Source organism: Rhinolophus hipposideros (assembly GCF_964194185.1).
Source record: "Rhinolophus hipposideros genome assembly, chromosome: 20".
Taxonomy (NCBI): Eukaryota; Metazoa; Chordata; class Mammalia; order Chiroptera; family Rhinolophidae; genus Rhinolophus; species Rhinolophus hipposideros.
In genome coordinates, this window is record NC_138066.1 from 2,663,447 (window position 1) to 2,687,074 (window position 23,628).

General features: G+C 37.3%; 1 protein-coding gene across 2 annotated transcripts in view; it reads right to left on the minus strand.

Moving 5' to 3' along the window:
* The window catches only part of AKAP10 (A-kinase anchoring protein 10), a 73,068-nt gene extending 49,948 nt beyond the window's left edge, over positions 1–23,120 (minus strand). Inside the window, exons 1-4 of one of the 2 annotated variants that reach the window (XM_081027049.1) lie at positions 22,867–23,120; positions 11,224–11,271; positions 8,778–8,960; positions 5,919–6,476 (exon numbers count right to left, since the gene is read on the minus strand). In XM_081027049.1, the coding sequence (XP_080883175.1) occupies positions 5,919–6,476; positions 8,778–8,960; positions 11,224–11,271; positions 22,867–22,954 (877 nt within the window). In that variant the 5' untranslated portion in view covers positions 22,955–23,120. The remainder of the gene's footprint in view (positions 1–5,918; positions 6,477–8,777; positions 8,961–11,223; positions 11,272–22,866) is intronic. The other variant, XM_081027048.1, reaches the window with a different exon arrangement.
* Positions 23,121–23,628: the final 508 nt, after the last annotated feature.

The window sequence follows — 23,628 nt, forward strand, 5'->3', positions numbered from 1 at the left end:
CTTGAAACCTTAAACTAGTAAAATTCACTTAAGAAAAAAAATAGATAATCTGAACAGTCCTATAACTATTAAAGAAAATGAATTCATAGTTTAAAACATTCTTAAAAACAAAACTCTAGGCCCTTGCAAATTCTACCAAACATTTAAAGAAGAAATAATACCAATTCTACATCTCTTCCAGAAAACAGAAGAGGTAGGAAACTTCCCAACTCATTTTATGGGGCTGCCAGCATCACATTGATATTAAAACCAGACAAAGGCAATATAAAAAAACTACAGACCAATATCCATAAGCATAGAAATAAAAATGCTTAGGAAAACAAATCCGGCAACATAAAAAGAATATACCACAACCAAATGGGTCTTACCCTGAAAATGCAAGCTTATTCAATATTTAAAAAAAAAAAAAAAATCAATCAATGTTATATTAACAGACAAAAAACAAACAAACAACGAAAAAAAGGAAATTCACATGGGTACATCAAATGACACAGAAAAAATATATGACAAAATTCAACGTCATTCATGACTCAAACAACTCTCAGTAAACTAACCCCACAGCTAATCTCATACTTAATGGTGATTATATTCTTACCACTCCTGGTACAAGAAGTCCCAGCTGGTGCAATAAGGCAAGAAAAGAAAAAGAACACAGATTGGAAAGGAAGAAATACCACTGCCCCTATTCACAGATAATATGAATGTCTACGTAGAAAATCCCAAGCAATCTACAAAAAAAGCTCCTAGGAGTAGTGAGTTTAGTAAGTCATAAAATAAAGATCAACATATAAAAATCATATTTCTATATATTAGTATTAAAAAATTAGAAACAAAAAAGTTTTAAAATATTATTCATGATAGCACCAAAAAAGAAATAGATATAAGTCTAACAAAACATGTGATGGATCTGTATGCTGAAAACTATACAATGCTGATGAAAGAAAGCAAAGACCTAAGTAAATGAAGAGGCATACCTTGTCCATAGATTATAAGACTTAATACAGTTAAGATGTAAATTCTCCTCAAACTGACCTATAGGTTTAATGTAATTGCAATAAAAATTGCAACAGGGTTTCTTACAGATACAGACAAGATTATTCTAAAAGTTATATGAAAATAGAAACTAGAACAGACAAAAACAATTTTGAAAAAGAAAGAACATACTTGGAGGACTCATACTATCCAATTTTAAGACTTACTATGAAGCTACAGTAATCAACACAATATGGTATTGGTGTATGGTATTGGTGAAGGAATAGACACATACATCAATGGAACAGAACAGAGTCCAAAAACAGACCTACCCAAATATGGCCAAGGTACAAAGGCAATTCAATGCAGTAAGAGTAGTCTTTTCAATTAATGGTGCTGGAACAATTAAGTATCAACGTGCAAAAATAAAAAACGAAACAAAAAACTTGACCTAACCCTCACACCTTACACAACATTAACTCAAAAGAGATACATATCTAAATGCAAAGTACAAAACATTTAATACTTTTATAAGAAAACATAGGAGAAAATCTTCATGACTTCTGATGAGGCAAGAGCTCTTAGGTATGACTCCAAAAGCACAATCCATAAAAGACAAATGTTGATAAACTGGACTTAATCAAAAAAGTCCTTTTGCGGGCCGGTTGCAACTCCATGCTCCTAACTCCGAAGGCTGCCGGTTCGTTTCCCAAGGCTGCCGGTTCGTTTCCCAAGGCTTCCGGTTCGATTCCCACATGGGCCAGTGTGCTCTCAATCATAAGGTTGCCGGTTAGACTCCCACAGGGGATAGTGGACTGCGCCCCCTGCAACTAACAACGGTAACTGGACCTGGAGCTGAGCTACGCCCTCCACAACTAAGACTGAAAGGACAACAACTTGACTTGGAAAAAAAAGAAGTCCTGGAAGTACACACTGTTCCCCAATAAAGTCCTGTTCCCCTTTCCCAATTAAAAAAAAAATGTCCTTCTGCTCTGTGGAAGACACTGTTAAGAGAATGAAAAGTCAAGCTATACACTTGGAGAAAACATTTAAAAATCACATAGCCAATAAAGGTCTTATAGCCACAACACATATATAAACTCTTAAAATTCAACAATAAAAAAACAGACAATCCAATAAAATATGGGGAAAGATGTGAACAACTCACCAACGAAGATATACAGATGGCAAATATGCACATGAAAAAACATTCAATATCATCAGCCATTAGAGAAATGCAAAGTAGAACCACAATGAGATACCACTACACATCTATTAGAATGGCTTTAAAGAACCCAAATAAACAGAAAGCTGATTATACCAAGTGCTGACACAGAAACGAAGCAAACAGAATGAGCATATATTCTGGTGGAAATGCAAAATGGTACAGTCACTTTACAAAACAGTCTGGAAGCTTCTTAGATAATTAAATACACACTCACCACATAATCCAGCAAATCTACTGGGGTATTTGCCCTAGAGAAATAAAAACTTTTGTCTGCACAAAAGCCTGTACACAACTGTTTATAGCAGCTTTCATGACCATCAGGGGGATTCATAATCATTCATTCATAATCATCAACAGCTGGAAACACCCAAATACCTTTCAACAGGTGAATGGATAGTGCATCCACCCAATGGAATACTATTTACCAATAAAAAACAATGAACTATTGATAGAGACAACAACATGGATGAACTTCAAAGTCATTATGCTAAGTAAAAGAAACCAGTCTCAAAAGTCCCAAGTGTTGGGACAGAGTGCAGTTTAACTACAAAGGTGATAAAACTGTTCTTTACCCTGTTTATGATGACAGTTACAGGAATCTATGCATGTTAAAATTCACACAGGTATACATCAAAAAGTTTACTGCATATGTATTTTTAAAATAATGAAAAAGAAATAAACAGTAGTCTTTTAATAACTCCACTATTTCTATTTTTTTATTGAAATAAATTAACACCAAAACAAAAAAAGTTCCCCCAAATAATAAAGCATGTTACAATTAAAGAAATATACTTTAGACTTCCAATTCCAGAAACAGGCCAGACTAGATGCTCAAAGAAACTCTTCCCAGTACTGATTCTCCCAAAATGCTTTTAAAAAGTATATCAGAGCTTGTGGAATAGTAAGGAAAATATTGATAAGCAAAAACAAGTACAGGCAGCTCCCTTATCTGAAATGTTTAGGGTCCGTAATATTTTAGAATTCAGAATTTGGGTTTTTTTATAGAAGTAATGCACTACATTTACATGGTATACAGGATCGATACACCAGCAGCATGTGGGAGAATACACCACAATCAAACACGTTCATATTTCTGCAAGAAGTTCATACCAGTTCAAGTTTTGTTCATTTTAAAAATAACTTGAGATAGCCAACGTTTTCTGGATTTCTGAATTGCAGATAAGGACCTGTGGACCTGTAGAAGCCAGTGCAAATCAAGATAGGCAAAGGTGCAAGATAGGGAGGGCATTCACAGGAGAAAAACCAACTCCAAGAGACTCAGAGTTTGCAGTTTCAAGGGCAATTGCCCAGGGCCCAAACAGGGTAGATTAGAACCAAAATGATGCCTCAGGCCTTAAAAATTTAGGGCCTGAAAAACCCAAGACAAAAATTTAGTTTTAAGTGGATCCAGGAGAATAGTGAAGCTGGCCCCAGGTGTATGGCAAAAACAAATACAAATATACTCTATTAGAATAACACAATTTAAACAGCCCTCAAAAAATTCCCACATAAATATCCCAAAGAATATGTCCATGGTTAAGTACCACTAAAATCACAAGCTACACAGAGTGTGGATCTGAAGAAAGAAAGAAATACTGAGTCAGATCCACAAAAACTGTAGATATTATAATTATCAGATAATGAATATATGTTTAATAAATTTTTAAAAATTAAAAAATGAGCTCAAAAGTGGATGACGGGATAAAGAAGCAATAAACTAAAAAATGACCAGGCAAATTTGAAGGAAAAAAAAGAATTTCTGGAAATTAAAAGTTCAGGAACTTTTTTTCCCCCCTTTCTTCCACTTCCCCCCACCCCACTTTGGTTCAAGCCATTGTTTCTCAGTCTAGTTGTGGACACAGCTCCCTGACCCATGCTGGTACTACGAGCCTTGGGCTCCCTCTCCCCACCCCCATACCCCCTGCACTCACAACTGGCAACCAGCTGAGGCAGTTGGTCGCCAGTTGTGGGTCAACTGCTCAACAGCAGCTCAAGGCAGCTCTCGCCGGCTGCCGGCCACTCACGCTAGCTGCCAGCCATTCATGCTGGCCACTAGCCACTCATGGCGGCACACTGTAACCCACAGCAGCACATAGCAGCCCACAGCAGCACTCAGCAGACCACCGTGGCTCACACCAACCTCTGGCTGCTTATGGCAGCCCATCTCCAGGGAGAGCTGTTGTTCACAATCTTAGCTGTAGAGGGCGCAGCTCACTGGCTCATGTGGGAATTGAACCGCCGTGACCTTGGCGTTAAGAGCAGGTGCCCCAACCACCTGAGACACCGGGCCGTCTCAAAAGTCGAGTAACTTTAAGATAAAAACATGTTAAAAATATTGACTCAACAGAAGATTAGACCCATTTTTAGAGAGTACTAGAAGATGGAGCTGAAGAACTCACTGCCAATCGGAAAAGGCTACATACTATATGATTTCAACTATATGATGTTCTGAAAATGGCAAAATTATGTAGACAGTGAAAAGACAGTGGTTGCCAGGAAATGGGGGGTAGAAAGAGATGAACAGGCAGAGCACAGAGGGTTTTTAGGGCACTGAAAATACTCTGTATGATATCATAATGACGGATGCATATTATTATTCATGTATTCAAATCTATAGAATGTACAACATCAAGAGTAAACCATAATGTAAACAGTGGACCTTGGGTGATTATGATGTAGATTCATCATATGTAACAAACATCCACTCTGGTGGGGGATGTTCATAATAGGAGAAGCCATGCGTGTGTGAGGAGGGGGTATGTGGGAAATCTGTACCTTCCCCGCAATTTTGTTGTGAACCTTAAATTGTGCTAAATAATAATAATAATAGTAATAATAATAATAATGTCTTAACAGAAAAAAACCAAAGAAAAAAGCTAACAATAAAATTCAAGAAGGATCATAACACCAAGGTTGCTGGTTCAATTCCCATATGGGCCAGTGAGCTGCGCACTCGACAACTAGACTGAAAACAACGACATGACATGGAGCTGATGCGTCTTGGAAAAACACACTATTCCCCAATATAAAAAAAAAAAATTTTTAAATCCAAGAAGAAAGTCACCTAGCCCTTTAAGAAACAAAGAACAGATAAAATGAAAGCGAAGAAGAAAAACACGGAGGCTATCTAATGAGAATCCCAGGAGCTGATAATTGAAAAATAAGGCTGTGTAATTTCCAAACTAATAGAGAATAAAAAAAGGAAGGGGCTGTTATAGAAATGCCTGGGCTGTAATTCTAGCTACCCACTTACTATATCATCTAGGGCAAGTTACTTAACTATTAAATAAAATTCTACTTGTTACTATTAAATGAAATCTAAGAATAGCATTTGTCACAGAACTCAATAAATGTCACCTACTGGCAATTAACGAAATTAATTTACCTGCAAAGTACAGTAATAAAAATTATAATAAAAGTAAGAGAGACAGAATAGATTAAGCCTATCTGGATAATGGTTTGACTTCAAAATCTGTAAAGAAAAAAATAGGATGGCAGTTGACCCCTCTTCATTTGTTAATTCTGCTAACATTCTTCTTAGAGGATCCAATCACTACAGATCCTACAAATCCTCCCAAAATCACTACAAATCCTCCCAAAATTGCAAGTGGGTATGGGAGAAAAAATTATCCCAATCCTTTTATTCCTCAAGTTCCACTTCGTAAACTGATTTTTTAAAAAAGCATGATAAAGAGAGAGAAGGAAATCACATACTTACTTTTCATTAGCTTTCCTGATAATTCCTTTAGTGGAGAAGAGGGGCTATTTCTACTGGCTACTGTAAGTCTGGAGGAGGATTCTTGGGTTTCCATGGAAACTTGAGGAGTTCCTCTTCTGGCCATTTCCAGATGAAGAGAATGGGCACTGTCACATTCCTGGGAAAGCAGCAAGTGATTCTGAGTGTTGCTAGTTCTATTATTCAAGTCAATTCCTTCTGGTTGAGTCATAAGCAATTGGACTGAGCTAGAATCCTCTAATCTCTTGTCAAGAGACTCAGTTACAAAAGATGCTGTAGTTTCTTGCTTTTTTGCTGGAGAGACAGGCTCAGCCAATGAGCTTTGCTTCACTGTGTTCAGACTGTGTGCTCTTATTCGGGACCAAGTTGTAGAGTAAAAACTTTCAGCTTCTAACCAAAATTTAACCAAATGCTCCATTCTCCGAAGTTCCATGAATTGAATGAAATAAGGAAGGACAACAGTGTCATGCAAGACCTGTTCCAGGGTTTTTGAAAGACTTGATTTGGTCTCTTGAGTCTGGTAGCCCAGACAAGATCTTCCTAAAAGAAGCAAAAGAATTAGCAGTCCGTAACAGTTTAAGATTAGCAGATTAGTCAGTCACCGTAACATCACTGGTATCAGTTACTAAGTAAAGTTTACCTTCTAGCAATTTAAATAAATAAAGAACTAGATATACTATGGTTTGGTTCTAAACAAGCAAAGAAACAACTATCCAAAATATTTAAATTCTTAAAAAGCTCTGTTACTCAAATAATTCTTATGTTTCTTTTAATGGCAATTCAGACCATGTAAAATCTTTTTAAAAATCTTGATACTAGTCCCAAAGAAAGAAAAAAGGCCAATAAAAACATGAAAAATATTCAACTTCGATAAAAATCCCAGAAAAACAAATTAATACAAAGTAACATTTTGCCTGTCAAATTGGAAGATATTTTTTCAAAAATAACAAGCACAGCGAAACTGGAAATACTCTCACCTATTGGTGATGAGAACGTAAACCGGCAAAACATTTTTGGAGAATTTAGTGACAGCAAACCTTAGCAATCTGTATGATTTCAACCCAGTAACTCTACTTCTAGGAACTTATGCTAAGGAACAATTGTGGATATATGGGTATAGCTAGAAAGAGGTTAGGAACTCAGCATTATTTAAAGAGAAGCTCTGGGATTTTTATCTTGAAAAATTAAACTTAAAACTTAATAAGTTTATTTTACATTTAACTAAATTTAAGTCATAATTATAACCATAGCTATTAGAATAAACAAAAAATCAAAAAATGTTTTCACTTTCACAGGATGACAAAAAGAGGTTCATTTTCATGAAATTAACTGAGGGCTTCAATTTTTCAAAAGCGCTTTTCTTAATCCTTTGATAGTGAAAACTTCTTTTGAAGGACTTCACATGTCATCATTCTTGCTGACTATCTTATTGTCAATGTTAACTAGTCCATCTCTGTAGACAGTTTCATGAACTTCAGGAAATCCTGATCCGCCGAAAGACTTCCAATTTTTTAAAATAAACTTTTTTTTTTTTTTTTTTTTTTTGTTGAGAGCCCACTGGCCCATGTGGGAATCGAACCGGCAGCCTTCGGAGTTAGGAGCACAGAGCTCTAACCGCCTGCGCCACCAGGCCGGCCCCTAAAATAAACTTTTAATTTTGAGACAATAGATTCACGTGCAATTTTAAGAAATCTCCAGCATTTTTCTTTGGGGGCGGAGGGGCAGTGGTTATTTTAACACAACAGGGATCCTCCTACTCTGTGACCTTCTGTTTTCACTTTTTATCTTAGACATTTCTCCATGTCTTCCTCAAACTTTTAAATGGTTACACAGTCTTCTATAGTAAGGGTATACCACAATATGACTACTTTTCTGTTAATGGGTATCTATATGTTGTTCCTAATTTTTTCTTATCACAAACAATACTGCAATGAATAGCCTTATACATACTTGTATATACCGTGTTTCCCCGAAAACAAGACCAGGTCTTATATTAATTTTTGCTCCAAAAGACGCATTAGGGCTTATGTTCAGGGGATGTCATCCTGAAAAATCATGCTTATTTTCCAGTTAGGTCTTATTTTCGGGGAAATACGTTACATCTTTATACATATATGTGAATGAATCTGAGGGCTATATATTTACATATATCTCATATATATATCTCATATGTGTGAGATATATATATCACATATATATTTTTTTAAATTTTATTGGGGAATATTGGGGAACAGTGTGCTTCTCCAGGGCCCATCAGCTCCAGGTCGTTGTCCTCAATCTAGTTGTGGAGGGCGCAGCTCACTGGCCCATGCGGGAATTGAACTGGCAACCCTGTTGTTCAGAGCTCATGCTCTAACGAACTGAGCTACCCAGCCGCCCCTATCTTACACATTTTGATAAATAGTTCCAAACTGCTTTCTAAAAACTCTTCACCAATTTACACTTCACTAAAAAGGAGTGGCTTTTCTCTGCATCTACATTAACATTCAGATTATCAAACTTTAAATATTTGCTAATGTGCTGGGGAAACATTAATTCATTATTTTAACTTGCATTTCCCTGAGAGTATGAGTGAAAAAAGGCATCCTCTTCATACATTTAGTGGCCATATGTATTTCCTCTTCTGGAAATGGCTGATTTTCCTACTGAGCATGTTTTATATTTTGTACTTATAGGAACACAACCTGGTGTCATCCATTACATTTATACCTGTTATTTTAATTTACATACATTTTTTCAAAGCCCCTTCCAATTATACAGTCCAGTATTCTCTGGTAGAAGTTTCACATATTATAAACTCCTTCTACTTACTGTGAGTTAACAAAAAGGACTGTTACTTACCCAAGTCACCAAAATGAGCGGCCTCCATGTGGCTTGGCTGCTTCTTAAGTGTTGCTGTCCTGCTACTTGAAAAGGAGTCCATGTTGGCAGAAATGGCATTGATTGCAACATGACTTGGTCCTGCGGCCTCCAGCAAGGCATGATTTTTAGTGCTTTTTTGTGGGGAATGTACGGATATTGAGGCTATAAGTTTTCAAAAAATTGGTAAAAATTAAACAAAATTTGATAATCTAAAACTGTCTCAAAAGAGGGCTTTAAGAAAATTTTAAAATTAAGTTTTGTAACACCTTAAGTAAGTTTCTTAAGTAAGCACACTCAACAAAAAAAGATTTAAGGGAAAGGTAAATTAATCAAGCAGTAGAAAAGTGGAAAGAAATGCCCTATTATTATTTATAACTCTCAAAACACTATGCCAAAAATGGAACTTAAAAGAGAGATTTTTCTTTGAGAAGTTCTATTGAGGATAGGCAGTTCCAAAGGCAGGAAACATTCTGAAATATGGACCCTTTTCAATTCCTTAATCCTTGCTTCCCCAAGGAACTAAACTAAAATTGCAGAATAAAAGCTTAAGGGGGAAAACCTTAGAAAAATACTCTTCAGAATACTTATTTTACTTTTTAATTGAGTAAAAAATTTCTTCCATCTAACAAAAAACATTTTAATCAAAGTTCAAGCTACTTAAAGATAAAGCACTCTTAAAAATTCACAAAATATATTTTCTTTAGTTATCTGAAGAAATATATCATCCTTTTGACTTCAGAATAAAGAGTTACCAATGTGTTAATAGGAAATAGTCAACTCAATATAACAATATTGTCAAAGTAACCCTATGAAACTTGTCATTACAGCTTAATTAAAATTCTACCTATCCTATGTATTCCACACAAACATCAAAGACTCTTGTTAAATTTTTTAAAAAGTTTTGGTTTAATACATTGCTGTAGCAAGAAGAATGGAAATGATACAAGTCATTTAGCATTCCACACCCTCAAGACACTCTCAGATAACTAAAGTTGAACCTACTAATACCACTTATTTTATTGAGTGGTCAACAGAGAAGTGCTCTCAATCTTAGTAAATAGTTTCCAGACAGAATCTGAGTAATACTTGGCAATATTTCTTATAAAGAATATACAGTACCATAATTCAATCTATTACCCCTGGAGATATGTTTATAGACCAAAGCAGATAAGAACATGAATGTTCATACCTGTTTTCTCGGTATCTACCTATATTTATCAGACATTCAACAAGAGTTGGGAGAGTTATGCAATGAAGCTATCTTCAAACAATGCTTTCCATTAAGTCAGTGAGTGAGTGCCAAGTATGGGTTATTTATTGTCATAGAGTACAAGCATGGAATTATTTTAGGCTGGTACAAATTTAGAAGTTAGATAGGCCAATCTTCTCATTCTACAAAAGGAGAATCTGAAGAAAGTTACATGACTTTCCAAGATCATACTGTTAGTGTAGAAGACTGGTGTGCCTGAGGCATCAAATTCCCTTATTTCTCCTACAATCAGATCTAGTCTTCCCAAGCCTCTGCTTGCTAAGGCCTTTTAGCCTTTACCAGTGCCACTCAAATTTTGCTTAAAGAGGGCACTATGAACTAACATGGAATCCAGCTGGCTTTAAATGATGAGAAATGAGCAGAAAATAATCTTACAAATCTCTTAACAAGTTACACCTAGTCTCTCTCTAGCAATTTGAAGATAAAAAGTTAGTACTCAATGCTAGTTATACAACATACAAACATTTGAAATAAAAATCTAAATAAATAGTAATAGATTTCATGTAAATAAATTATATTTATGAAATTTATAAGTAATGGCTATGGAAATAATTTCCATTATAATTTTCCCATTCCAATCTTTGTACATTGACAAAATGAAATCAGTGAAAACTACAACAGAGATTATAATCTAAGCATGTCTTATAAATAAATAAAGACAATATATTGTTTCCAATAAAGTACTCTGAATAAATTTTAAATTAAGGCCATTCATCCAAAGTATTAAAGTGAAAACTGTAATCATCCATACTTCTGGATAAACAAAAGAAAACCAAGCCTTACAAGTGACAGTACTTTCACTCAGCTGTCAGACTGCTCAGCTAAAAGTATTTTTTACTTTTGTTGTTTTAAAATAAAGTCAACTAATCACTTTTTTGGGTAACAATCAAATGTGTGATTAATAGGGAGGACACTGGTTCACTCTAATTTTTAGGACAGCCTGCAAATGCTTAGCCAAAGCCTATTATATAAGCTAGGTGTTGAAGAATGTATAAGTTAAACAGGGAAATAAGTCACAATCATAAATAATTCTAAAGGAAGGCAGAAATGATTAATGGCAAAAGAAAGGAGAAGATAACACGATTACAGAGCTCATAAATGCGAAGCACTTATTACTTATTACTTTTTAACACAATGGAATGTTGCTGAACTCACCTTTAACGGACTTGACATCTGAGGTCTTCTCTTGTTCTCTGCCTTTCACTAGAAAAGAGCGTCATGACCAACTTTTAGTCAAAAAGATACATTGTAAAAATTAGACAAGCTTTATTCTAACAGGTGAGTATTCAAAGTTCTACACATCGAACTAACTGCCTGGCGGGGGAGGGGCCAGGGTAGGCAGTCATTAGAAGTTTCTCGAAGAAGTGACCTCTGAACAGCATTCAGTCAAGAGCACTGAGTGTGCTTATGGAGAGTCAATGTCAGGACACCTGGGTTCAAATTCCGGCTCTGTCACTTATTAGCCATGTGATCCTAACAAGTTACTTCATTCCTTTGGGTCTCAATTTCCTTGATTTATAAAATTAGGTCAATAATAATAATACCTACCTTAGAGGGTTGTGGATGAAAAAATAAATACTTGTAAAAGGCTTAGAGGAGTAACTAGCACACAGTAAATTAGGATGTTAACTAAACTAATATTATTAGCTGGTGCCATCCACTGCAAGATGCATCCTGAAGAAAAAGAATTCTGCTTATCGTATCTTATTTCTTATATATGGCCCCCCTCACAGCATCAAATACAAACATTCTAAACTAACATTCTAAACTTCTAATACTCAAGATTTAACAACTTGCCTCCTAATAAATTATACAATCTCTCCTCCATTACACAAAACAATAGAAATTCCACTGCAGGGACGCTAACAATACAATATCCAAGAAAGGAAGGTGCATGGCAGCCTAAGCCAAGTGTGAACTGCTACAGGATCTAACATAAGACTATTTTTAACCCTCTTTACTTTTTTTGTTTTTCAACATTAAATTTTCTTTAACCTCATCATGAAAAGCCTATCAAAATAAGAAATCCCAAATGTGACCACTTCTACTTGTGTTCTCAAACATTAAAGGCTAGTAGCAGGAAATAACTAGCTCTCACATTTTCTGATAAATCAATCCATCAACACAAATTTGAGTGCCTAGTATATATCAGATATTCCCCTGGCTCAGAAAAGATAGTTCTGCCTTCAAGAAGTCCATATGCACGCATGTGGATACAAATACGGACAAAAATCAGTAAGGTCATTCTAGGTACTAATAACTGTTGTCAGGAAGATAAAAGAAGGAAATGTGGTAGGGTAATGGGTTTTTGCAGCCCTCTCAGCAGCATCCGCCAACAGACTACAACTTCTGCTTCAAACATGAGCTTGTCTTGGCTTCCATGGTACTCCACTCTCTGGGATTTTAGCTACTCTTTAGTTTATTCCCTTACTGACTGACTTTTCCTTTGCCCACTGGGAGTTTCTCTGGGAAAGGATTTGGATCCCTTTTCTTTTCACTATATATACATATGTATTTCCTGGATAATCTCATCCAATCTTCAGGCTTTCAATACCATAGCTATGCAACGACTGCTAAATTTATCTCTACTCTAAATACTTTTTGATCTAAATTCGGATAACCACCTATCTGAAAACTTCCATAATTCTATTTGTCCAAAGTGAAACATACTATCTTTTCCCAAACCTGTTTCTACTACATTGTGATCTCTCATGAATGACACCCTAGTTTCTCAGGCCAAAAATCTGGGAGTTATCCATAACACTGTCTCTCCCTTCCACACCCAGACTACTTCTAAGATCAACGGATTCTACCACCAAAATACCTCCACAGTTCCACTTTGCCACACTCGATGCATTCTCATCTTACCGTTCAGACCACCTATTCAATATTTCAAACATAAAAGTATACACAAAACCCAACTTTACCAAATATTGGCATTTTGCCTTTTCCCCCTAAATATTATACACTACCTGATCCCAGTGCTCTTCTTCCCTTCCCGGAGATAAATACTACCCTAAATTAGATGTGTTTACTACCATGCATGTTTTAGGCTCTTACTGAATATGAACGTACTAAAAAAAGTAAAACATGGTATTATTCTGAATATCTTTAAAAATTACATAAATGACACAGGCATATTCATTTAATTGCACTGTGCTTTATTGCACTTTGTAGAGAATGCACTTTTTTTTTTTTTTTTTTTAACAAATTGAAGGTCTGTGGTGACCCTGCACCCAGCCAAGTCTATAGGCAGCCTTTTTCCAAAAGCTTTTACTCACTTTGTGTCTCTGTGTCACATTTTGGTAATTCTACTAATAATTCAAACGTTTTCATTAATATTATATTTGTTGTGGTGATTAGTGATCTTTGATGTTACTATAGCAATTATCTTTGGATGCCATGAATAGCTCCCATGTAAGATGATGAACTTGATAAATACTGTGTGTTCTGACTGCTCCACCGACTGCTCACTCCCATCTCTCTCTCTCTCCTCAGGGCTCCCTATTCCAAGACACAACAATATTGAAATTAGGTCAAATAATAACCCTACAATGGTCTCTAAGTGTTCAAGAAAAAGGAAGACTTGCAGGTCTCTCATTTTAAATCCAAAGCTAAATATGGTTAAGCTTAGTAAGGAAGGCATGTTGAAAGTCAAGACAGGCTAAAAACTAGGTCTCTTGCGCCAAACAGTAAGCCAAGTTGTGAAGGCAAAGGAAAAGTTCTTGAAGGAAATTAAAAGTGCTACTCCAATGAACACATGAGTAATAAAAAAAATAAAAGTTTTATTGCTCACATGGAGAAAGTTTTAGTAGTCTGGATAGGAGATCAAACCAGCCACAACATTCCTTTAAGCCAAAGCCTAATCCAGAGCAAGGCCCTACTCTCTTCAATTCTATAAAGACTGAGAGTAGTTGAAAGGCTAGTAGCAGGAAATAACGCTCTCATCGTATCCAATAAATCAATCCATCAACACATATTTGAGTGCCTACCGGGTTTCCCCGAAAATAAGACCTAGCCGGACCATCAGCTCTAATGTGTCTTTTGGAGCAAAAATTAATATAAGACCCGGCCATATTTTACTATAATGTAAGACAGTGTCTTATATAATATACTATAAGACTGGGTCTTATATTAATTTTTGCTCCAAGAGACGCATTAGAGCTGATGGTCCAGCTAAGGCTTATTTTCAGGGAAATACGGTAGTCTGTACCAGATACTCTCCTGGCTGTCCTGAGGGAAGTGAGGAAACTGCAGAAGAAAAGTTGGATGCTAGCAGAGGTTGGTTCATGATGTTTAAGGAAAGAAGGCGTCTCCATAACATAAAAGTCCAAGTGAAGCAGCAAGTGCTGATGGAGAAGCTGCAGCAAGTTATCCAGGAGATCTAGTGCCTGGCTTCAAAGCTTCAAAGGACAGGATGACTCTCTTGTTAGGGGCTAATGCAGCTGGTAATTTTAAGTTGAAGCCAATGCTCTTTTATCATTCCAAAAATCCTAGGGTCCTTAAGAATTATGCTAAATCTACTTTCCTGTGTTCTATAAATAAAACAAAGCCTGGATGAAAGCACATCTGTTTACAACATGGTTTACTGATTTTTTAAGCCCACTGTTGAGATCTATTGCTTAGAAAGAGTCCTTTCAAAATATTACTGCTCAGTGACAATGTACCTGGTCACCCAAGAGCTCTGATGGAGATGTACGAGATTAATGTTGTTTTCATGCCTAACACAACATCCATTCTGCAGCCCATGGATCAAGGGGTAGTTTTAACTTTCAAGTCTTATTATTTAAGAAATACATTTCGTAAGGCTATAGCTGCCATGGGTAGTGATTTCACTGATGGATGTGGGCAAAGTGTATTGAAAACCTCTGGAAATGATTGACCATTCTAGATGCCATTAAGAGCATTTGTGATTCATGGGAAGAGGTCAAAATATGAACATTAATAGGAGTTTGGGAGAAGTTGATTCCAACCCTCATGGATGACTTTGAGGGGTTCAAGACTTCCGTGGAGGAAGTAACAGCAGATATGTTGGAAATAGCAAGAGAAGTAGAATTAGAAGTGGAGCCTGAAGATGTGACTCAAATGCGGCAATCTCACGATGAAACTTTAACGAATGAGGAGTTGCTGCTTATGGATGAGCAAAAAAAGTGGTTTCTTGAGATGGAATCCACCCTTGGTGAAGATGCTGTGAAGACTGCTGAAATGACAACAAAGGACTTAAAACATTACATAAACTCAGTTGATATAGCAGCAGCAGGGTATGAGAGGATTGACTCCATTTTTAAAGAAGTTTTACTGTAGGTAAAATTCTATCAAACAGCACTGCATGCTACTGAGAAACTGTTCATGAAAGGAAGAGTCAATTGATGCGGCAAACTTCACTGTTGTCGTATATTAAGAAATTGCCACCTCAACCTTCAGCAGCCATCAACATCAAGGAAAGACTCTCCACCATCAAAAAGATTGACTCAGATGATAAGATACCATTTTTTTTAGCAATAAAGTATTTTTAAATTAAGGTATGTACACTGTTTTTTAAGACTTAATGCTATTGCATGTCATAGACTACTGTATAGTGTAAACATAAGTTACATGCACAGGGAAACCAAAAAATTTGTGTCACTTGCTTTATTATGATATTCGCTTTGTTGTGGTGGTCTGGAACCTAACCCACAATATCTCTGAGGTGTGCCTGCATTCTTCTATACATACGTGACATTTGTGTTCATTCAATAATTCAACATTTGTCTATATTGATGCAATTCTAGTTTTCATGTAGCTCTAGTTCATTCCTTTTAGCTGCTTAATTCCTTTAAATAAATCTATTTTATCCATTTCCCCGTTAATTAACATTTAGGTTTTATTTTCTAGTTTCCACTATCACAAACATTGATGTGCTGAACATTCTAGTACATGTCTTCCTACGTAAGGATAAGACTTTCTCTAGGATAAATACATAGGAATGGAACTGGTAGGTAACAAACTATGTACATTTTTTAACGAAAGTAGCTGTATCACTTTACACTACTAACACCATGCTTCATATTCTCATCCTTGGTATTTTAAATTTTTGCCAACTTAATAGTTTCAAATGGTATTTGATGGCATTTTTAATTCATTTTCTTGCTTTCCTTTGGCGTGACATCCTTTCATGTTTTTTGGCTATTAGGTGTTCTCTTTTATGGACTGCCTATTCATGTTCTTTGTCTCTTACTTATTAGTTGTAGAAATTCCATACATATTCTGGATACTAACCCTTTGTTGTTTATGTTGCAAATACCTTAGGCATGTTTTATTGTATGAAAGTTTTTAATTTTAATGTAGTCAAATTTACATTATGAGGATTGTATTGTCCTATGTCTTATTTTTAAAATATGCTTTCCTACCCCCAAATCAAATTTTCCCCCTATATTTTCTTTTATTTGGTTTCAAGTTTTGCTTTTTCAAATGTTGGCTCTTATCTACCAGGAATGTATTTCTGGTATCAGCTACAACCCATGGGCCAAATCCATTCCACCACCAGTTTTTTATAAATAAAATTTTATTTTAGCAGTCATGTCCATTTGTTTACATGCTGTCAATGGCTACAGGATAGAGAAGAGTGACACGGAAACCACATGGCTTGCAGAGCCTAAAGTATTTTCTATGTGTCCTTTTACATAAAACGTTTGTTGAACCCTCAATGTATACAATAGAAGGTAGGAAATTCTAATTAATTAATTATTTATTTTTTTGGCCAGAGGAATAACACGCATCACTCATTGATTAGTCCAACCTTTCCCAAGTGAATAAGAACTCTTTATATACCAAGTTCCCATACTTACCTGATCTGTTTCTGGGCATTCAAGTCTACTGTCTTAATTACTTAACTATATAATAAGCCTCTGGCAGGGCCAAATCCTCTATCTTACTCTTTTTCAAAAATACCTTCCATATTAACTATAGGATCAACTTGTCCTGATCCTAACCCCCCATAGGAATTTCTTTTTAAACAGCATTGATTTAATGATTAATTTGGGAGAGTTCCCAACTTTCTGGTATTGAATCTTTTTATCTATGAATACAGTATACCTCCCCATTTATTTGGGTCTCCTTTTATGTCCAATTATGTTTTGTAAATTCCATAAAGATTTCACATCTTTTGTTTTAATTAGCACACGAGGACACAATTAAGTTTTAAATACTTATATATAAATGCATATTTTTAAAAACCTAGCCAAACTCTTTCATGAGTTCTAATGGTATATGTGTAAATTTTCTTGAATATTTTATGTATTCAATCATATTACCTGAAAATAATGATTCCTTTGTTCCCTTTCCCTCACAAAGCTTAACTTTTTCTTGTGTTTTTTTTATGTATGTATGCACTACTGTAGACCACATTAGCTTTCTTTTTGTTTGTATGCGTGTGTATCTCTGATATATTTTCCCATCTTTTTCTTTTAACCTTCCCATTATCTTTTTTATATTTAAGAGGTACATAGCAGGGATCCAATCTGAGGATCCCCATCTTTTTACTGTCTGGGTTAATCCATTTCCGTTTATTGTGATTACTGATCCTTATTTCTAAAAAAGAGTATTCTTAAAACTCTGACTATGAATTTGCGGATTTCCCCTGGTAATTCTGTATATTTTGCTTTATATTTTTTGAGACTGATATTAGGTGCAAATTAGTTCAGAATTTTATCTTCCTAGTACTCTGTTCATTTTATCATTTTATCATAATTCAAAAAAAAAAAACCCAACAGTGACCTTTTTGCCCAGTAACATTTTATGCTTTAAAGTATTTCATGTGCCACACAAGCTTTCTTCTGGTTAATATCTGTCTGGTATATCTACCCATTTATTTTCCATTTCTTTATTCCTTATGTTTCGGTTGTGTCACTGGCAAATAGCTTATGCATGGATTCTAGTTAATCATCCAACCTGAGTCTTTATCTTTTAGCTATATGGACTTTTACTAGATTTTTAGCAATATAAATTTTAGTCTATTTACACTTATTGTGATTACTGATCCATTTAGGTTTATTTCTGCCACCTTATTTTGTAGTACTATGCTGTTTCTTGTTTGTATATTTCTTTTTATTATGAAACATTCAAAACATAAAGACCAGACCTTAATATGAGGAACATTCAGGTTTGCCAAATCTTAACATCGTCATATTTGCTTCAGAAAAATTTCTGAAAGAAACAAAACACCCTAGGTGCAATTGAAATATCTGTTTTCATTACCCCTTTCCCTAGAGAAACAATTGTATATATTGAATGTTTATTGTTTCCATCACATATTTAACATATTTATGTATATATGAACAATATATAGCATTGTTTGAGGTTTTTAAACTACATACAAGTAGCTGTACCAATTGACATTTCCAGCAGCAGTGTGTCCTAACCAATTTTGGTACAGTCAAATCCCAACTCCACGGGTCTTCTCAAGAACTTCACTCCTGCAACACCTCTTTCTTCTGTATCATTTTCTCCCTCTCTAGATCATTCCTATCAGTATAAAAACATGCTCTAGCATCTTTTATTTTAAAAAACAAAACAAATCACACCTTAACCAAATAGCCCCTTCCAGCTGTTGCCTCCTTTTTGTTACTTGTCACTGCAAAGCTTCTTGTAAAAGGTGTTTTTAGTTACTCTATTTTCACTTCACATTCTCCCCTCAACTCATTGCACTGACACTACTCTTATAATAAAAGTCGTCAGTTACTTCCACATAATCAAATTGAGTCGCTATTTCTATTTATCTTGACCTTGCAGATGACATTCAATACAATACTCTATCCTTTTTGAAATATTATCTTCTTTTAGCTTTCCATAACATTGCACTCCTGTACACTGACATTTTATTTTCAATTCTCCTTTGCCAATGGCTCATGTTCCTCAGCTTAACTTCTAAAGGCTGAATTGACCTCAAGAGCTTTCTCCTAGGTTCCCTTCTTATCTATATTATGGCAGAAAATGCTACCTGGCCACTGAACTCATTCTCCCCTTATTTGCTGTAGCCTGGCACATAACTGGACTAGCTACTATACATTTCCCAGAAGGCTTTGCAATTAGTTATGACCATATGACAAGGCTCTCACCAACAGAATGTGAATAGCAATGGCAAATGCCACTTTGTGGCCAAAGCTTCTCTTTCCTTCATACTTTTTTTCCCTTACCATGGGTCAGGAGACTGAGGACAGACAGAAGAGGCTATGATCTGGCTTTCATAAAACAGACCATAACCTAAGGGAAAGAGGAATAACAAGATGGGAGGAAAATGATCTGTGAATGACCAGGAAGCAAAACACACATTTCTCTCTTACACAGGAGAAATCTTATTTAAATCATTACAGTTTAGTGTCTCTTTTTATGGTAGCTTAGCCTTTCAACCTAATTCATGTATGTACTCCCTAGGTGATCTCATCTAGTCCCATGTCTTTAATCATCATTTATGCAAAGTATTTCTAAATCCAGATCCAGGTCTCAAGTTCTGACCTCCTTCCAGAACTACAGACTTACACATTCAACTGCCTCCCTGACATATCCACATGGATGTCTAAGAGTTATCGCAAACTCCCAACTGCCAAAAGAGAATTCCTGATTCCTCCTACCCCAAGCTCTAAGCCTAAAGCTTTCCCAGTTTTTCTTCACTCTAATCGCTTATTCAAGTCATGCTATCCCATCCCCCATTTCTCCCAGTAAGTTCCAGCCTTCTTTCTATTCCTTGAATACACGGAGCTCATTTCTGCCTCAGCACATTTGTACTATCAGTTCTCTGGCTAGAATGCAGTTCCTCTATCTTTACAATGCTGGCTCTCTTCTTATTCAGTCTCAGTTAAATACCATCTTCTCAGACAAGCCATCCATTGAACACAAATTGTAATCCAGTGATCTGCTCCCACATCACTGTTTAAATTCCCTGCACAGCACTTATCACTAGCTAATATTTCTCTTATTTTTATTCATTTATTCAACAAATATTTACTAAATTCCTAATTATATCCCTGACCTAAACATAGATACAACCATGAACAAAAGTCGGCTTCCACACTAATAAAATACACAGTAAAGCAGATGGTGGTAAATGCTACAAATAACAAAAAAGTGGGGCCAGGGGTTGGGAGTGCAGGGGCCAGGGACTGCAGTCTTAAGTAGGATGGTCAAAGAAAGCTTCACTAAGATGCCAAATGATCAAAAACCTAAAAGAGATGAAGCAAAATAGGTGGGGATCTGCTGGAAGAGGTTTCCAGGAAAAGAGAACAAGCGCAAAGGCACCGAAGTGGGAACACACTTAATAAGGAGGGCAACAGAAATAGAAGAGTGATGGAGAAGAGGAGGAAGTGATGAACAGAGAGAGGAAATGAGACCTAGATTATGGAGGGCCATGCATAAGAAGCCATGAGAGGAATCTGAACAAAGGTATTCTGAAAATATACCATAGGGATCAAGGATGAAATAAGGGAAACCAAATTGAAGTCTACAGCAAAATAATGCTCTCCTTGATTTTCATAAAACCAGCTTCCTCTTGACACTTAAGCTGAGACTGGAATGACATCCTCTGAGAGGACTTCCTTAAGCACCCAATCTAAATAGAGATGACAGCACAGACCAGGGTGTTAAGGTCAGGGATGGTGAGAAGTGTCTGGATTTGGGTATGTTCTGGGGTAGACCTAACAGATTTGCTAATGGAGCAGATACAGAGTAGAAATGAAAGAGAGGTTCAAGAATGTACTAACGTTTTAGCCTGAACAATTAAAAGGCCAGAAATGCAATTTATTGAAATGAGGAAAAACTGAGAACAGATTTAGGAGAACTAAATCAGGAGTTAAGTGTTAGATATAGTAAATTAAAAATTTATCTACTAATCTATTATATCTATTAATAGGTATAACTATCTAGTAACCATCTATTTATTAGATATCTACTAGGTACAGGTATAAAGTGGACCAACAATTAGAAATATCAGTCTGGATTCAGGGGAGACAATCCAAGCCCGAGATGTAAATTTGGGAGTCATCAGCATATAGGTGGTATTTTTTAAATGGTATTTAAAAAATAAAGACTGGATGGGATCCAGTCTTAAAGATTGGATGGGATCCCTAAATAAAGCTGGATGGGTCTACTCTTGCCACACCCAGTCTCCAAAAACCATCTAGAATGAGCTTTTAAAAACATAAAGATCAAATCACTTCTCTTTAAACATTTAAAAACAGTATTGTCTCTGCACTTGGAATAAAACCTAGCCATAGCCTATAAACCTCTGAATCATCTGCTCCTCATCTACCTCTCTAAGCCTGACTCACGTGGCCTTCTTTCTTCTCTCGAAAGGTACCAAATTCTTTTTTGTGTCCCAACCTTTGAACAGGTTCTTCTATGCCTAGAATGCTTTTCCCTGGCCTCTACATGTTATTACCTCCTGCTGATCTCTCAGCTCTAAGTTTCAAGGTCACCTGCTGAGGCCTCTAACATTCAACCTAAATGTTTCTTCTGTCAAGTTATCTCATTCATAATACTTTATTCAATTTGTAAATACAGAGAAGAGCTGAGACTGAGATTGACTTGTGTGTCTACTTTAGCAGACAATACTCCATGGGTGAAGGGAGTTTGTCTTGTTCAGTTTTCTGTACTGAGGATGTGGCACAGTGCCTGGAAAACAGAGGACATTCAAAAGTATTTGTTGAATAGAGACAACAGTCTAGTCACACATGTAATTTGTCTCATTATACATAGGATGCTTTCTTTTCCCCGTTTAAAAGAAAAAGACAAAAACACCAAACCACTTTAAAACTGTCAAATTAGAGTTATTGACTACACCAAGATACCTTACTGCCTGTACCACTTTACCAGTTTCATTCATTTCATTTCAGCATTGTTTCATTCATTCACCAAAGTTTGTATGTACTTAAAAGGAATCCTTTAATTCACAGTCAGAGTTGACCGTAGCCATTAGGAATCATCTAATTCTCAGTGAAGAGAGAGCAAAGTGGGTGTACTTTTCTATATAGTTAGCAGAGCCGTCATGTAAACCCAAGTCCCTGATTTAGTTTAGTGCTTTTTCTAAAACCAGTTTCTGTCTGGTACATTTTCTCTGAAGCAGCAAGAACTGATACAAGCACCACTATCATACCAGAAGACACTTGTTCACTTTGGATACATATTTTTTAATGAAATGCACTAATCCAATACACACACACAATCAAGCTGCCTCTACTTAAAAACTGGGCAGCTATTATTGAAATTGAAAATCAGAAATACAAATAGCTTGTTTATAAAGTTAGCATTCCAGTAGTTAGTAAACTTGCTAAGCCATCAACAGTCTTCTTAATAAGGGAACTTTCAGCAGCAAGTTATGTTATTTTAGGAAAAGCAGAATCCCCCCTTCCCCTCAAAAAACAGAAACTGGAAAATAGCACTAGTTGAAGAAAACAATTTTCACGTGTTGATTTTAAACTAAAACCCTCAATATTCTGAAAAGTCAGAGACTTCCGCAACAAGGTACTAAAGCAATTTCCTTTTTCTGGATGCATAGTGTACTCGTACACACACACACACACACAACCAAAAAGCGATTTTTACGCAAACAGGAATTAACTTGTATACATTTCGGCAAACACTCTGGACCACAGGACAATTCCCCTCCGACCTCGTGCGAGGAGGCCACCTTTCTCCCTCCCTGCAGAGTCCGAGAGCAGAGCGATGCACGCAGGCGGCGTCACCCGGGAGGAAACTCTCGTAGGCCCAGGATCCCCACCGCCGCCCCAGAGGCCGGGCCAGACGCCCCGCCGGGGCCCCCTCTGCTACCTTTCCGCCGGAAGAAGGACATGGCGGGGCCCGGGTCGGGGCGGAGGGCGCGGGGGGACTGTCGCGGGGAGGGCCCGGCTCCCTTCATTCAGCAACCGGCCCGGACGTCCGGGGCCGCAGCGGCCGCCGCACTAGCCCGAAAAGAGACCCTTCTTCCGGGTGTGGGCCCCACCGCCTTCTCGAGATGCCCAGGCAGCTCCTGCCGCCATATTATCAACAAGCCGCCCGCCCGGAGTTCCGGTCCTTCCCCGCGCGAGGCTTCACGGGAGGCCGCGCCGCCGGCCCCGCCCCCTCCCCGCCTCCTCCCGTGGGTGCGGGGGCACGCGCGGGTGTCCGAGCCGCCGGCGTGACACCCCCCCGCCTGTAGGCGGCCTGTCCCCTTGCCCGTACCCAGATGCCCTTAGTTCGCGGCTGTCCGGGGCCTCTGCTTTATGGTGACTGGCGCTGGCCTTCGGGGGATCGGTTCACTTCCCTCCTAGAGTGGGAGCCCCTAGAACTGGGATGGCGCGGCCCCTCAGGACCGGGCACCCGGCTCCTAAAAGGCCAGGCTAACACCGCCACGCGCCGGCCTAGCCATTCCTTTCTCCGTTTGAGTTAGGCTGGCGGGCCAGAGCACCTTCACCCTGCACCGCCTTCCCCTGCTCTCCCAGGGGAGCAGACCCCCCGGCGCGTGGGTTCAAGGCCATCAGGGTCCCGCGATGGAGACCGGGTGGCATCACCTGCTTTATGCGGCTCCACTGGCTGCGTCGATCAGTGACCTCA